The 16890-nt window shown below is 43.4% G+C and overlaps 1 protein-coding gene across 4 annotated transcripts in view; it reads left to right on the forward strand.

Annotated features, from left to right (window-relative positions):
* ECT2L (epithelial cell transforming 2 like) overlaps positions 1-16890 on the forward strand; it is a 106948-nt gene that overhangs the window by 14407 nt on the left and 75651 nt on the right. For all 4 annotated transcript variants that reach the window (XM_055265429.2, XM_055265439.2, XM_055265449.2 and 1 more), the window contains exons 2-3: positions 3279-3447; positions 4619-4731. In XM_055265429.2, coding sequence (XP_055121404.1) covers positions 3382-3447; positions 4619-4731 — 179 coding nt within the window. In that variant the 5' untranslated portion in view covers positions 3279-3381. The remainder of the gene's footprint in view (positions 1-3278; positions 3448-4618; positions 4732-16890) is intronic.

Below are 16890 nucleotides of genomic sequence, written 5' to 3' on the forward strand. Positions count from 1 at the left end.
GAATTCAGAGAGAGTCTCAAAACTCAGGGATTTGCAGTTGGAAGGAATAACTGACTCACATCTTCAACTAGTAAAGACAAAACGGAGAAGGCCTTTGAGCAATAAATGATGCTGAAAACTATGCCTATTGGCAAGGACCAGTCAAAAGTATGGTTGTCACACCATTGTTAGGATCTCTGAATGGAACAAGGTGGTACCCAGGAAATACTTTGAGTTGGAAAAACATCTCAGGGAAGAAAGACGTAGGGTTTGGCTTTTTCTAAGGAAGCCTGATACGCCCAAAATATCTGCAGTTAACTTAGAGAGAAAAAAGTGTCTCTAAACAATTGCGGCACATAGCACTACTTAGAATCAAATATATAATTTGGGATATATTTTGAGAAGTTGACATTGTCAAGGGAATCACTGGCATGGTCTAAAAGAGAATGTGATTGTTGGAGACAAAATGATCACTGCGCCCCAGCCTTCTGAAATCGCTATGAATCCTTTTATATGTCATCCTTCTTTAAGAATGGGACTATCTATGGCCGGGCGCGGTGGCTCAAGCCTGTAATCCCAGCACTTTGGGAGGCCGAGGCGGGCGGATCACGAGGTCGGGAGATCAAGACCATCCTGGCTAACACGGTAAAACCCCGTCTCTACTAAAAATACAAAAAAATTAGCCGGGCGTGTTGGCGGGCGCCTGTAGTCCCAGCTACTCGGGAGGCTGAGGCAGGAGAATGGCGTGAACCCGGGAGGCGGAGCTTGCAGTGAGCCGAGATTGCGCCACTGCACCCCAGCCTGGGGGACAGAGCAAGACTCCGTCTCAAAAAAAAAAAAAAAAAAAAAAAAAAAGAATGGGACCGTCTATTGCAGTTATCCTTTCCTTGTTCTACCATGATATATGTTGTTTACAGAGGCAAGGACCAGATAACTTATCTTTTTAGTTCAAAAGTATTTGGATCAAAGGGAGCTATACCTGTATCTATAGAGAGACCCTTGTGAATCATTCCTAGCTCATGAGCACTGTGCTAAAAATATTGATGAGATGGAACTTTGGGGTTGTTTTCCTTAAAAATGTGTGAGTGTGTTCTGCATATGGGAAAGGAAAGGAACTGACCCAAAGGGTAAACTATGACAGGCTGTATTACTATTCATGCTGTCATCTAATCCTCTCCCCTTGAGTGTGGGCTGGACCTGGTGACTTGCTTTTAACCAACAGTATATAGCAAAACTGATGGGCTGTCCCTTCTGAGGTTAGGTTACAAAGAGACTGTGGCTTCCCTCTGGTGTGCCCTCTCTTGCTTTCTCATTTGCTCACTGTGATGGAAGCCTGCTGCCATGGGAGCTGCCCTATGGAGAGAACCATGTAGCAAGGAAAGCAAGGGAGGCCTCCAGCCAACAGCTGGTGAGCACTGCAGTCTTCAGTCCAACAGAGCATGAGGAAAGGAATCCTGCCAACAACCACATGAATGAGCTGCAGGGCTTTCAGTGAGACTGCAGTCCCCACAAACACCTTGACTGTAGCCTTATAAGAGCCTTGACACAGAGGTACTGGTTATGAACTGAAATGTATCCCCTTTCCCCACGAATTATATGTTGAAGGCTTCACCCCCATCATTATTGTATTTGCAGATAGTGCCTATAAGGAATAAAGGTTAAACAAGGTCATGGGGCTTTAATCTGAGAGGACTGGTGTCCTTATAAGAACAGACCAGGTGCAGCTTGCATCTGTAATCCCAGTGTTTAGGGAAGCTGAGATGGGAAGAACCCTTGAGCCCAAAAGTTTAAAAGTTACAGCAAGCTACGATTTTTATTTTATTTATTGAGATGGACTCTCGCTGTCAGTGATGGATGTCAGTGATGGAGTGCAGTGGCGCAATCATGGCTCACTGCAACCACTGCCTCCAGGTTCAAGCGATTCTCCTGCCTCAGCCTCCCAAGTAGCTGGGATTACAGCTGTGTGCCACTATGCCCGGCTAATTTTTGTATTTTTAGTAGGGACGGGGTTTCATCATGTTGGCCAGGCTGGTCTCAAACTCCTGGCCTCAAGTGATCCACCCACCTCAGCCTCCCATAGTGCTGGGATTACAGGCATGAACCACCGCACCCGGCTCAGTGAGCTATGATTGCACCACTGCACTCCAGTCTGAACAACAGAAGCAAGACACTGTCTCAAAAGAAGGAAAAGGAGAGGCAGAAAGAAGAAGAAACACCAGAGATCTCTGTTTCTGCATGCACATGGAAGAAAGTCCACATGAGGACACAGTGAGAAGACAGCTGCCTACAAGCCAGGAAGAGAAGCCTCCTCAAACCAATGCTAATGACATCTTAATCTTGGAATTATAGCCCCTAGAACTGTGAGAAAATAAATTTCTGTTGTGCAAGTCACCCAGTCTGTGGTAATTTGTTATGGCAGCGCTGTTAGACTAAGACAGTACCCCCCTAAACTGTGCCTGGATTCTTGAACCACAGAAGCTTTGAAATAAGTGTTTGTTGTTTCAAGCTGAAAAATGTTGGAGTAATTTGCTATGCAGCAATAAATAATACATTAGCCTATTTTGTTTTTCTTTATATTCTCTTTGACCTCTGTCCTGAAAAGATGGGCAGGTGGAATGTCATCTTCTAGTACTTCAAATTCTTACTTTCAGACAGACGCAGTGGCTCATGCCTGTAATCCCAGCACTTGGAGAGGCTGAGGCAGGCAGATCATTTGAGGTCTGTGAGTTCGAGACCAGCCTGGCCAACATGGTGAAACCTTGTCTCTATTAAAAATACAAAAATTAGCCGGGCATGGTGGTGCGCACCTGTAATCCCAGCTACTCCACAGGCCGAGGCAGGAGAATGGATTGAACCCAGGAGGCGGAGGTTGTAGTGAGCCGAGATTGCTCCACTGCACTCCAGCCTGGACAACAGAGCAAGACTCCATCTCGAAAAAACAAAATAACAAATTCTTATTTTCCAGGTAAAGAAAAAGTCAACCTCCTTGGCTGATGAATCATGTCAGTTTCTAAGTAGCATTTCCTGAAACCTTTTTAATGCTTCCCATTTTCCCAGCAAAGTAAAAAACAACTTTTGTTTAAATTCAGATTTGGGTGAAAGTAGGTAAGAATAGAATAATTGCAATGATTTGAAGTTAATGGGATTTTTGTGTATATTTGTATGGCTTATCATCTACACAGATGAATTGTATATATACACATGTACACACATGAATTATAATTCTATCTATATGTTATATGTGAATTTCTATAATTATATAATTCCTATAAGGACATTAACATATTGGATATTTCTAGGTGATCTTAATTGCACACCTATTGAAATAAACCTGTAGTTTCTAGAAGTGGAAGAAAATCTGCTGAGACATCAGCTGGGGATTCTTCCTGGAGAACTCCAGCAATGGAGAGCTTCCACACAAGATTTAGTGCCTGGACACCTTTTAGCAACAAGTCATTAAATAGACAGGTAAGTTACATACTTTAAAACAGAACAAGTTTAATTCATAAGGTTAATTTTACTGTGATATATTGGGTCTCATGTTGCCATATTTTTAAAGAAAAACTCTCTAAAGAATTTAGCTTTTCAGTTTAAACAAAAATAAACTTAGCTTTGTCCCAAAGACAGTCTCTTCTCACCCCAGTCCTCATCTCCTACCTTAAGGGAGGTTCTAGACGGCCTCCCTTTCCACTCAGTACCTCCAGGAACAAAATAGAGACCTCCAGGATACACAGTTGCTGTAGACAGGGGAGGAGATGAGAAGGTGCTTTTGGTGGTGGGGGCTGAGAGTGTTCATGCAATGTGTTCCTGTGTATTTCTGTAATCCTCTCTTCCCTCCTGTGCCAACTGGATGGTTCCATGTGGCCTGGGGATGACTCTCCTATTTTAAGGTATTCAGAAAGTCGTCATTTAATGGCCTATGGTGGCTCTGGCAATAGAGAAGGCAAACTGAGTGCTCAGAGCTCTCATGGGTGCTCTTGTGAGTTCAGCCTCATTCACCAGAGAAGGAGACTAGACCAGGCTGGGACTAAAGCCTGACCTATGATAATAACGGTGAGTTTGTTATCTCTATCTGAGCAAAGCTGGACTGAAACCCAGGTTTGGGGGATTCTGGTCCTTAATGTATGTCTTCCCTAGAGACACGTCTCTGTTGGCTATTTAGCGATAGTTACTTTCATCTTGGTGGGTGCTATAAAGATCCAGGGTTGTGAGTTAGTGAAGTTATACCTACCTCAAATGGTCCTGTTTTCACAATTAAATGAGTGTAGCCCGTATATGTTTTCAAAATGAAATGTGTGGACTCTGTTTCCCTAGGCCACATTAGCCTAGGTAGAAACAAGATCCAGGAATCATTACCTCTTTGTTTTCCAGAAGCCCTTCTTGGGCCCCTCTATAATTACACCCCTGCCAGTCTTTCCCATCAACCCACCCAACAAGCCTGGGCCTGTCAGTATCCCTGGGTAAAAAGTTTAACCTGAAAGGAGAGACCTTTCTCTATATATGTGAAAGCGCTCTGTGAACTGTAATGCGCTCTGCAAATATTAGCTGTGAGGTTGCTGGTAGATTGTCTAAAGATTGCTTAGCAATTAAAAACAATGAACTGTACAGCAAATGTCACTTCCTCCCCTCCCCCTTATAGCTCTTTCAGGAAAGAGTGGCTCTTATAAGTCATTGGTTTGACCTCTGGACTAACAAGCAACGTCAAGAATTCTTATTTGCGATTTTTTTAAGATGCACTAAATCACAATTAAGGTAAATGTAGCCTAATGATGTAATTAACATTGATTCTTAAAGAAAACTGTATATAAATGTTTATATAACCTTTAAGAGATTTTTTGTTCCTAGGGAGAAAAAAAAAACAAGGTAATTGATATTTTAAGATTTATAAACAGACTCTTTCAGTGCCTGCTTTTGCCTTGAGGCTGAAGCGAAGCCATGGGGAGGATTTAACGCTTTCATACTATGGTGGGACTGTTTCATGTTGGCAAAAACAGAATGGCTTCAGTCAGTGAATTTTTGATGTTCTTAGCATATTAAATTTTCCTTGGAACCATCAGACAGACAATATATTGCAAACGGATGTCTGGGACATAGGTAGGCATAATCATTAAATGAATGGATGGATCTACAAAATATATGACAAGTGACAGTGGTTGAAACATTTAGGAATATGGGCAAGACTTATACAGCCCTAGTCAAGGATTGCCAGGAGGGTTCTCTTTCTCTTTCTTCCCCTTCCCTCGTGTTATGTCTATAATTTACTTTAAAACACTCAGCACAGACGGTGTGACATCTGTGAGTTGAAGTTATGCCCAGGGTCAGCTCCTGTTCTGGTCAGGAATGAATACCCTAGGGGTCATTAGCCAGCTCTAGATTGGAAGGTCACAATACCTGAGTTATCAGATACTTTACTAATTAGCATAGCAAATATCAGACATTATTCTCAAAACAACCCGTGGCTTGTTAACCAGCCAGATGAATGTTAGAAATGGACTCTCTTTCGTGAAATTCAAGACATGCGTGGGCTGACCGAAATATTCTAGAGAGCCCTCCAGCTTGCCTGGGTGTGGTTGAAGAATCCAGCCAGGCTGGTAGCAGGTATGTGGCAGGATGGTTTTCCAGCCCTCAATGCCAAATAAAAGGCCTTATGTTAGTCTGGAGGATTTCTGGTAGCCCGAGGCCAACAATGAGGGTAAAAATAATAGAATACTATTTCTGAAACACTGTCCTTTCGAATGAATCTTTTTTTTTTTTTTTTTTTTTTTCTGGAGACTGAGTCTCACTCTGTCACCCAGGCTGGAGTGCAGTAGCGTGATGTTGGCTCACTGAAACCTCTGCCTCCCGGATTCAAGTGATTCTCCCGCCTCAGCCTCTGGAGTAGCTGGGACTACAGGCACCCGCCACCACGCCTGGCTAATTTTTGTATTTTTTATTAGAGACGAGGTTTCACCATATTGGACAGGCTGGTCTCGAACTCCTGACCTCATGATCCACACGCCTCGGCCTCCCAAACTGCTGGGATTAAAGGCGTGAGCCATCGCGCCCGGCTCGAATGAATCTTTTACGCAGAGGAGAGAGAGCTGGGACTTCATCAGGCCTACAGAGGAGACTGTGTGAAGTGTTTTGGGCTTATTTACTAATGTTTGTTTAGAAAAAGTCTAGGTATGGCATCATTTGATGTTAGGTACTTTCACTAGAACTTGGTGGTGAGCTTGCAGGAGAGGGTAACTTTCGGATGTCTTAGAGACCCAGCAAAAATATCTGAGAGTTTTGCATGATCAAATTAGCATATTTTAGGTGGAGTACTTGCTTCTTGTTCTTTCTTACACGTTTTCCTGCCAGTCTCTTTTGATCAGCCATTTTTTCACTCCTCCTCACCTGTCAGCTACTCCTGCATCTGTGGGTGCAAAGCAGATTGTTAACGGACTCTCCCCATGGAGTCACTGGAAGGAGACAGGCATCTTCCTGGCTCAGTTGAAAGAGGCTGCAAAGACAGGGCACAGATAAACAGGCCCTTCAGTCAATGTTGAAAAATCAGGGGGAAGAGACATTTTATGATAGTCATTGGCTATGTTTCCTTTTACTCCAACTTTGCAGCTTTCAAGATAAGAAAATAACAGACCAGACCTCACATTTATAACCACTTTGTGCATCATGTTCTAGGCTCACGTATCATAAACCAGGCAATTTTAGTTGTGACCACTGGAGGTCATTAGAGATCTTGTGGTATATTTTGAAGCAGCTTAACTTAGGCCTGACTTTTTGTCACTGGAAATTGCATCCTTTGTCCGGTAACTGAATTCTTTTTTCTGTGAGACAAAAATATAAAACTAACCTGTTCAGTGAAAGTACTTTGTTTTTTTGTTTTGTTTTTTTTGGATAGCAGCAGCATTTCTTCAGAGAGCAGACTGTATTTCATAGTTCCATGAAAGTTAGTACAAATTTCCTTTAAACATTTTTTTTTTTTTTTTTTTTTTTGAGAAGGAGTCTCGCTCTTTCGCCCAGGCCGGAGTGCAGTGCCGCTATCTTGGCTTACTGCAAGCTCCGCCTCCCGGGTTCACGCCATTCTCCTGCCTCAGCCTCCCGAGTAGCTGGGACTACAGGCACCCACCACCGCACCCGGCTAATTTTTTGTATTTTTAGTAGAGACGGGGTTTCACCGTGTTAGCCAGGATGGTGTCAATCTCCTGATCTCGTGATCCGCCCGCCTCGGCCTCCCAAAGTGCTGGGATTACAGGCGTCAGCCACCGCGCCCAGCGTTTTTTTTTTTTTTTTTTTTTGAGACGGAGTCTCACTCTGTCGCCCAGGCTGGAGTGCAGTGGCGCGATCTTGGCTCACTGCAAGCTCCGCCCCCGGGGTTCACGCCATTCTCCTGCCTCAGCCTCCTGAGTAGCTGGGACTACAGGCGCCTACTACCACGCCCAGCTACTTTTTTTGTATTTTTAGTACGGACGGGGTTTCACCGTGTTAGCCAGGATGGTCTCGATCTCCTGACATCATGATCTGCCTGCCTCGGCCTCCCAAAGTGCTGGGATTACAGGCATGAGCCACCGCGCCTGGCCTAAACATCTTTATTGAGATATAATTCACATACAATAAAAGTCACCCATTTACGGTACAATTCAGTGATTCCAGTACATTCGTAGAGTTGTGTGATCATCACCACATTAAGTTTAGACCATTTCATCATCCCACAAAGAACCCCCCTACCCATTAACTCATCTCCATCCCTCTAGATCTGGGCAAACACAAATCTGCTGTCTCTATAAATTTGCCTGTTCTGGACTTTTCATATAAATGGAATTAGACAGTATGTGGTCTTTTGTGACTGGCTTCTTTCACATATTATAGTGTTCTCAAGGTTCATCCATTTTGTTGCACGTCAGTACTTCTTTCCTTTATTGCCAAATATTATCCCATTATATGGATGTGCCATATTTTATTTATCTACTCCTCAGTTGATTATTGTAAATATTATAAATAGTGCTGCTATGAACATCTGTGTCCAAGTTTTGCATAGGGATGTTTTCTCTTAGCTATACATATAAGAGTGGAATTGCTGGGTCCAATGGTAGTGCAATCAATTTTTAATTATTAAGCATTTCTTTTGAATCATTTATTCCTGTAGTCTTGCTTACCCAATAACTGTAAATAAATTAATAAATGAAAGAAATTAGCATTATTTGAATACTTGAAATCTTTATATGTAAGCTAGGCTATATTTGTGCAATACCTTTCTTTCAAGGTAGAGAGGCCATTGTTTTAGATGGCTTTATAATTTCCAAATAATTTTCTTTTAATTCAGTCAGTTATAAACAGGGTATTGCAATATTGATGGAAACTGTCAACACAATTTTCTTTTAAAAAATTATTCTTAATCTCTATGAGATATATTCGAATATCTTAGAGTTTTCATTCCTGTCCTAATAAGTATTCCCTATTGTCAAGTTTCAAGATGATTTCCTAAGTGGAATTTTATGATATTTAAGACATTTTTTAAAGATTCAGCTTCATAAACCATCCTTCTGGCAAACTAAAATGTCTCTTCTCCTGGGAAGCCTTCTCTGCTTGTCTTTCATGCCTAGCAACTTTATACCTCAATTATGGCGTTTCTCAGTATGTTATGGCCCCTTGTCGTCCACATGACTAATGGTTTCCAGTGATGTCTTTCCCCTACCACTTGACTAGGTTGACCTTTCCTGTGACTCCTTAAAGGAAACTGGGCTGCTTGTGTCTGTTACACTCGGAGAAACCCGTGAGGAGTTTGAATCAGTCTCCTTGCCACACTGGTGGGGCCGGTTTTGAATTGCCTCTGCTTAGTGCCTGGTAATTCCTCAAACAAAGGCCTTTGGTTCCAGAGCCGGAGCTGCTCAAACTTGCAGCTTTCCTGGGTGGGTGGGGCAGCTTTCATGCAACTGCATTCCCTAGAGGGGGAATGCATTGACCCAGGTGTGAATGTGCGTGTGCGTGTGAGATCATAAACAGCCCATGAAGGATTTGCTTTCGTCACTTGTCTCCATCAGAGCAGACTTGAAATGGGGTTGGAGGGCAGAAAAATATCCACCAAGGTGTATTAAGAGAGAACAGCCCCCTCTCCCACTTCATTACCCCCTCTTCCATTCTTCCCACGCAGCCTGTGAGGGCTCACTTGAGGACGTCTGTCAGCTGTGATCTGTGAAGCAATCTGGTGTGCAGTTTTTCAGAGACAACACACTCCTAGGTTAATTTTAAATATAGAGCAGCCACATCACTCTCAGTTACTGAATGTCCATTTAAAAGGAGAGTATTTCTGTGTGGAGATGGTAAAGAGGTTAAAGAAAAAAACATCGAATGAAACTTGCTGAAGACAGTAAGGTGGACGTTATTGAGAACCTTGGAGATAGCTATAGGGACTCCTGCATGGCGTCAGGGGAGAGAGATTGGGCTCAACTTCAAATGCAGCATGGGCAGATAGCCAAGGAGCAGGATGGGGCTCCTGGAAAATTACTCGAGGAAACATCAGGCGTAAGCAGAGATCTGAATACACTGACCCAACAGGACTCTTGCTGATGACAGGCCAGGGTGCTCAGACAACACCTGGGGGAGGGTGGAGGATGAGGAACCTGATAAGATATCCGAGGGAGGGGGTTCTTCCTAAACTGACTTAACAGGGCTCTTTACTAAAGCAGAATTTTATAAGGAAGTGCACACAGGTGGGCCAAGGGGAAGTTTCAGAAGCTTGACTAAAGTTTGGTCAAGCAGAGAATCTTTGTCCAAGAGGAGAGGGGAGTATTCAAAGTGAAAGTGTACACTTGTATCTAAAACGACTGTTTTCTAAGTATCCAAGGCAAGTCTGGAAATTTGAGTCATCTTCACTTCCTTCCCCTTTGCCCAGTATTCTGCACATGTTCCTGCCCTTCTACCCACATGGGCTGGTTAAGGATAACTGTATGAATTATTAGCATTTGCAATTGGGATGGTTTTTAGAGGTGGATGATGCTTAAAAAAAAAAAGAAAATAATTGAGTTTTAAAAGGAAGGGAGAAAGCAGAAAGCCAAAGCTCTTTGTGTGGATGGAGGGAAGGTTATTGGCTTATATTAGGCAACATCCACTGGCTTGAAGTTCTCACTCCCATTTTGTGAGTGTGTGGAGCTGCTCTCTCCCCCTTTCTCATGTTGAGCTTCTCTGTCTACCGCTTGACACCACCTGACACTATGTGACATGCAGGACTTATTTGCAGTCTGCCTACCCCATTAGAATGATGGCTCCATGACAGCAAAGACTTTGGTGACTCTTTTCATCTCTAGCACTTAGAGCCATACCAGGCACATAGCAGCCACTCAATAAACGCTTGTTGAATGAATTCAGATATCTAAAGCACTCCTAATTCCAAAAATGACAAAAAGATAATCAGAAAAAAATTTTCATTTGGTAGCTTTATAGGAGGAAGGAGTTTTTCAAAATATTCCAAGTTTTAATTAAAAAAAAATTAGCCGGGCGTGGTGGCAGGCACCTCTAATCCCAGCTACTCGGGAGGCTGAGGCAGAAGAGTTGCTTGAACCCGGGAGGTGGAGGTTGCAATGAGCTGAGATCGCACCATTGCACTCCAGCCTGGGCTACAGAGCAAGACTTCATGTACAAAAAAACAAAAAACAAAAAACCAAGTGTTAGAATATAGGAGATTACTAATACTTTGCATCATTCAGGTTTTCATTACTTAATTCAAGGTGGCTGGAGAAATCTTTCCCCTTGTCTTTCTTCAATTCCTGCTTACCGGGTTAGACACTGTTGATTACCGGCTCAGCCAAGCCATTCCACATTCCTCTCCCTCTTCCTGACAGAAACCCTGATTCCCCCCCACCCCCAGGCATTCTATGCTTCAGGGGTGGCTGGTAAGTAACCCCCACCCTACCAAGGGTGGGTCAGGGTTGGACTAAATTCATCATGATCACTGCCTCCCCTCGATGGTGTCTGCTTTAGGAAAGGGCGTGTAGATATTAATTCTGCCCAAGGAGACATAAGGGTGGAGAGTCATCTTCTTGCTGAAAGAAACTTAAACAAGATTTGAGGATGAACATCTTTTCTTCCATCCTGCTAGCTGTGGTCACTGTTTTGTGAAGACCAATGCTCTCTGCAGTTAGTTATTTGAGAACTATTTTGGGACAAGCCCGAGGACCAAAGTAAACAGTTGAGGATGGCAAAGTGAAAATATAAAAAAATCTTTGGCCCTTGATAACATCATTGATTCCTTGAATTTGCTAAATCTGAAGTTGCCGTTAATTGTTTACAGTGAAAGGAAGAAAAATAGGTTGAAAATGGTCCATAACAGTCTATTTATCTAGTAGTCACTTCTCTGGTCATCTCAACTCTCCAAATTTTATCTGAGAACCAGGAAGGAAAAAACAAAAAGCATTTAGCAGTGAAACAGATTCCTTTTACACACAAGAGAAAGGCCTTCAGACTCTCATGCATAGTCTAAGTATTTAATTAATTTGGGACTTCAATAAAGTGATTCAGAAATGAGTTATACATACTTCTAAGACCACGATACATATATTCAGTGCTTTGAATTTGATGTCAGCATTAGCATTAGGATCTGCTATACTGCTTCCTTCTACCAATGGGAAGTTCACAGTTGTTAAGGGATGGTCCCTCAGAATCACTTGGAGTTTGTGAGACAGATAATGAGCCTCACCCCTAGAGATTTTGGCTCAACACAATGGAATGGGGTGGAGGAAGCTGTTTTTACAAAGTTCCCCAGGTGATCTGGTGTACAGCCAAGGGTCAGACACAGGCGTGGGAGACCTGAAAGCCCCAAGGCGTCTTCCATCTCGATTCTACTCCTCCTTGGAGTCAGGAACGCAGATCACATCAGCTGTCTCGTCCCTTCTAGTCTCAGTGCAATGAAACAAAATTTGTTCCAGTTCTGTGGGTGCCTTTTTCATTTTGCACTTATGATGCTACCTACTGGCTTTAGAATGTGTTTCACTGCAGGCAGCCCGAACTTGACGTGAATAATGAAGGAAATAGTTTATTCTCACATCATTGAAAACTCCAGATATGGGTCTTCCTTCAGCTGAAGCTTCTTGCAGCGCTTCCGTAGTGAAACCAATGGCTTGTTTCTTCTTGCGCCTCTGTTCTGCCTCTGTAGCCATGGCTTTCTCCTTCCATTCCCTCAGACGTGTCCAGAAGAAAAAAAAAAACATTTGTTTGGGCTTTACTCTGATTCGACTCATTTAGGCCCATGCACACTTCTGGCCACTTGCTGTGGCCAGGGGATTGGCCTGTATCTTGATCATGTGCTTTTCAGAGCTGCGGTGTCAGCTTCTTTAGAATTGTGTGCACTGCCAAATAGAAATTAGGGTTATTTCACCTACAGAAGGGTAAGTAAATGAAGCATGACAAAAGCTAGTTTCTTCATTTAGCATTGAACAAATATTGACTGAGTGCCCGCCATGGACCAAGCACAGTTCTGAGTGCATGGGACTCAACAGTGAGCAGAGCAGAAAAGGGCCTGCCCAACTGCAGTTTATATTCTAGTAGAATAAAACTAAGATAGAAAAAGGGTGAACCCTGGAAGCAGCCAGACATCAAAGCTTCTAGCCCCTTGATGGGGAGGCCGAAGAGGCTCCACTGCTGGTTTTGAAGACGGAGGAAGAGGACATGAGCCAAGGAAGGCAGGCAGCTGCCAGGAGCAAGAAAAGACACGGGGACTGACTGTAGCCCAGAGAAAATGGCTTCAGACTTCTGACCTCCAGAACCGTAAGATCAGTCTGTGTTGCTTTAAGACACTACATTTGTGGTAGCTTTGTTTACAAATTTGTTAGAGCAGCAACAAGAAACTAATACAAGCAGTGATTTTCTTTTTCTATTTTTCAACGTTTATTCTTTTTTCATTTATTATTTTAGTTTACACACATTTATTTAGCCCCAGCCGTGCTGCAAGCACTCTGCCAGTTGCCAGGGACAGAGCAGTGAACAAGACAATAATAGAGACAGACATTACGTGGTGAAGGAGGCCGGGCGCAGTGGCTCACGCCTGTAATCTTAGCATTTTGGGAGGCTGAGGCCGGCAGATTACTTGAGCTTAGGAGTTCAAGACCAGCCGGGGCAACATGGTAAAACCCTGTGTCTACTAAAAAATACAAAAATTAGCTGGGTGCTGTGGCGTGTGCCTGTGGTCCCAGCTACTTAGGAGGCGATGCAGGGGAATTGCTTGAGCCTGGGAGGTGGAGGTTGCAGTGAACTGAGATTATACCATTACAGTCCAGCTTGGGCAACAGAGCCAGAGACCCTGTCTTAAATAAATAAATAGATAAATAAATAAATAAATAAATAAATAAAAATGGTGGAGCCTGAATACGGACTGGGTCAGCAAGAATAAAAACACGAAACAGCGCTTAGATTACACTGCAATGCACATCAAGCGTAAAGGACACAGGTTTCAGCAAAGGTTATGAGATGGCATTAAGCAGGAGTGCTCAGTGTCAGCCAGCCTCCCATAGGGAAGCGTGTGGGCAGCAGGAATGGTTGTTGAGGAGATGGGGAGATTCTGGCTGTACCCCAGACATGTCACTCTAAAACTCCACTATCATCACCTGATCTGGTTGCCTGTGTTGTTGCCAAAATAGCTTTCACCAGCCACAGGACTCTAACCCACTATACTGGTTCCAGCTACTTCTGGCTCCACCCTCCAGAACCATATCACCTCATTGGCCCTAAGTTATTATGAACACACAGGAAGTCAAACTGCAATTAGGTAACAACAGTATGTGTGTGTGCATGCATTATGCATCATTTCCCATGATCCAAGGCCGGCCTGGCCAGCCTGACATAACAAAGAAGTAGCTATGACTGTGAGAAGTGACAAAGGAAAAGTAATGGGACCTCACCTAGGCCAGACGGTCAGGGAAAGCTGCCCTGAGGATGGGATATTTACACTGGAGTCTGAAGGATGAGCAGGAGTCAGACAAGCAAAGACTTAGAGAATGACTGTTCTATCTGGAGGGGACAGCATGTGGGAGAGCCCTGATTCTTCTTTGCCTGCTCAACACCAATACCAGGCTTTTGTAGAAGCATTAGAACATACAGATAATGCCGAGTGTGGTGGCTCATGCCTGTAATCCCAGCACTTTGGGAGGCTGAGGTGGGTGGATCACTTGAGGTCAGGAGTTCGAGACCAGCCTGGCCAACATGGCGAAACCTTGACTCGACTAAAAATACAAAACTCAGCTGGGTGTGGTGGCAGTTGTCTGTAATTTGGGAGGCTGAGGCAGGAGAACCTCTTGAACCCAGGAGGCAGAGGTTGCAGTGAGCCGAGATCACGTCATTGCACTCCAGCCCAGGCAACAGACACTCCATCTCAAAAAAAAAGAAAACCAAACTATACTGATTGAGTTTGGATATTAGTTCCCACCCAAATCTCATGTTGAATTGTAATCCCCAATACTGAAGGTGAGATCTGGCGGGAGGCGTTTGGGTCATGGGGGCAGATCCCTCATGGTTTGGTGCTGTCTTCGTGATAGTGAGTTCCTGAGAGATCTGGTCATTTAAAAGTGTGTGCCACCTCCTCCCATCCCCCACTGTCTCTCTTGCTCCTGCTTTCTTCATGTGATGTGCCTGCTTTGCCTTCACCTTCCACCATGATTGGAAGCTTCCTGAGGCCTCCTGAGAAACCAAGCAGATGCCAGCACCATGCTTCCTGTAAAGCCTGCAGAACCATGAGCCAATTAAACCTCTCCTCTTTATAAACTACCCAGTCTCAGCCAGGTGCGGTGGCTCACACCTGTAATCCCAGCACTTTGGGAGGCCAAGATGGGCAGATCACGAGGTCAGGGGTTCAAGACCAGCCTAGCCAACATGGTGAAACCCCATCTCTACTAAAGATACAAAAGATTAGCCAGGTGTGGTAGCGCATGCCTGTAATCCCAGCTACTCTGGAGGCTGAGGCAGGAGAATCGCTTGAATCTGGGAGGCGGAGGTTGTAGTGAGCTGAGATCACACCATTGCACTCCAGCCTGGGCAACAGGGTGAGACTCTGTCTCAAACAAAACAAAACAAAACAGGAAAAAAAAAAAAAAAAAACCACCCAGTCTCGGGTATTTCTTTATAGCAACACAAAAAGGGCCTAACACATATACAAACAATATAAGGGACCCCAGTATATTCAGCACCCATTTTTAACAATCATCAGCTCATGGTTCATATTATTTCATCTATTTTCCCAAAGTTGTAACCGCCCTGTATACCCTGGGTTATTATTTGTTGTTTTTTGAGATGGAGTCTCTCTCTGTCCCCCAGGCTGGAGTGCAGCAGCACAATCGGCTCATTGCAACCTCCACCTTCCAGGTTCAAGCGGTCTTCCTGCCTCTGAGCCTTCAAGTAGCTGGGATTACAGGTGCGAGCCACCACACCCAGCTAATTTTTATATTTTTAGTAGAGACGGGGTTTCACCATGTTGGCCAGACTGGTTTCAAACTCCTGACCTTGTGATCCACCCGCCTCAGCCTCCCAAAGTGCTAGGATTACAGGCATAAGCCACCACGCCCACCCCCTGAATTATTTTAAAGCAAACTCTAGAGATCATGTCATTTCTTACTTTAATATTCCAGTACATAACTTTTTTATAAAGGACTTTTTTTTTATACCTTAAGTTCTAGGGTACACGTGCACAACGTGCAGGTTTGTTACATATGTATACATGTGCCATGTTGGTGTGCTGCACCCATTAACTCGTCATTTACATTAGGTGTATCTCCTAATGCTATCCCTCCCCCCACCCCATGACAGGCCCCAGTGTGTGATGTTCCCCTTCCTGTGTTATAAAGGACTATTTTTAAAAATATAATCACAATTGCATTATCAGCCTGAAAAAATTAATAATTTATTATCAAATGTCTAGTCAGTAATCAGTTTTCCTCAATGATCTCATAACTTCTTACTTTAAAAATAATTTATTTAACTCAGGACTCAATAAGGTTCATACATTGCAATTGATTAATATGATGTCTAGACTTCTTTTAATGTATAGGTTTTCTCCCCTCACTCTTTTTCTTTTCTCCCTTGTCTTGTAGAGTTTCCCACAGTCTGCATTTTGCTGAATGTAACCTTCTGCCTCCCCTTTTCCTGAAAACTGGTAGTTTGGGGCCTGATGAAAGTCAGGTTTGATTTTTTCATAAGAATACTTCAAAGGTGGTGTTTTGTTCTTCCTTCAGAAGCTGGCGAGTTCCACTGGTTTTTCTGTGTGCTGTTAGCTGCCATTGACAATCTTTGCATGGGTCCACTATTTCATTAGGGGTTGCAAAATGTCGACATACTACCTCGTCTTTCCTTTTCTGTTTACTAGTTAGAATACTTCTATAAAGAGAAACTTTCCCTCATTAATGAGTTGCTTTCCTCTGAGGTAGAGTTCACACAAGAAAGACACATGTTGATTTTATTTACCAATTTTCTAACCAATAGCTTGGATTTATGTCATCCTCCAAAATTGATCACTGAGTTCTTTGTAGTATTATAAACGCATGAACTTAAGTATCTTATGTTTCAATCCATTTCAGTTATTTTCTTGTTGGTATTCAAATTGTGCTGTTCCTGGCCAGGCGAGCCTCCTCAAGATAACTCTTGAGTTCTTTTGACACGTTAATTTCTCTTCTTTTTTTATTTTGAGACAGGGTCTCACTATGTCACTCAGGCTAAGGTGCTAGCTAAGTTATTTTTTTGTTTGTTTGTAGAGATGGGAGTCTCACTATGTTGCCCAGGCTGGTCTCGAACTCCTGGCCTCAAATTATCCTCCTACTTTGGCCTACCAAAGTGCTGGGATTACAGGGCATGAGCCACCACACCTGTTGGTTTCTAATACTTTCTTTTCTTTCTGGTGTGATAAAATCTTCTGCGCTCGTCTTGTCCTTTTCCTGCCTGACTTGGGATCACCAT

Source organism: Symphalangus syndactylus, chromosome 2, assembly GCF_028878055.3.
Source record: "Symphalangus syndactylus isolate Jambi chromosome 2, NHGRI_mSymSyn1-v2.1_pri, whole genome shotgun sequence".
In the NCBI taxonomy this organism is placed as follows: Eukaryota; Metazoa; Chordata; class Mammalia; order Primates; family Hylobatidae; genus Symphalangus; species Symphalangus syndactylus.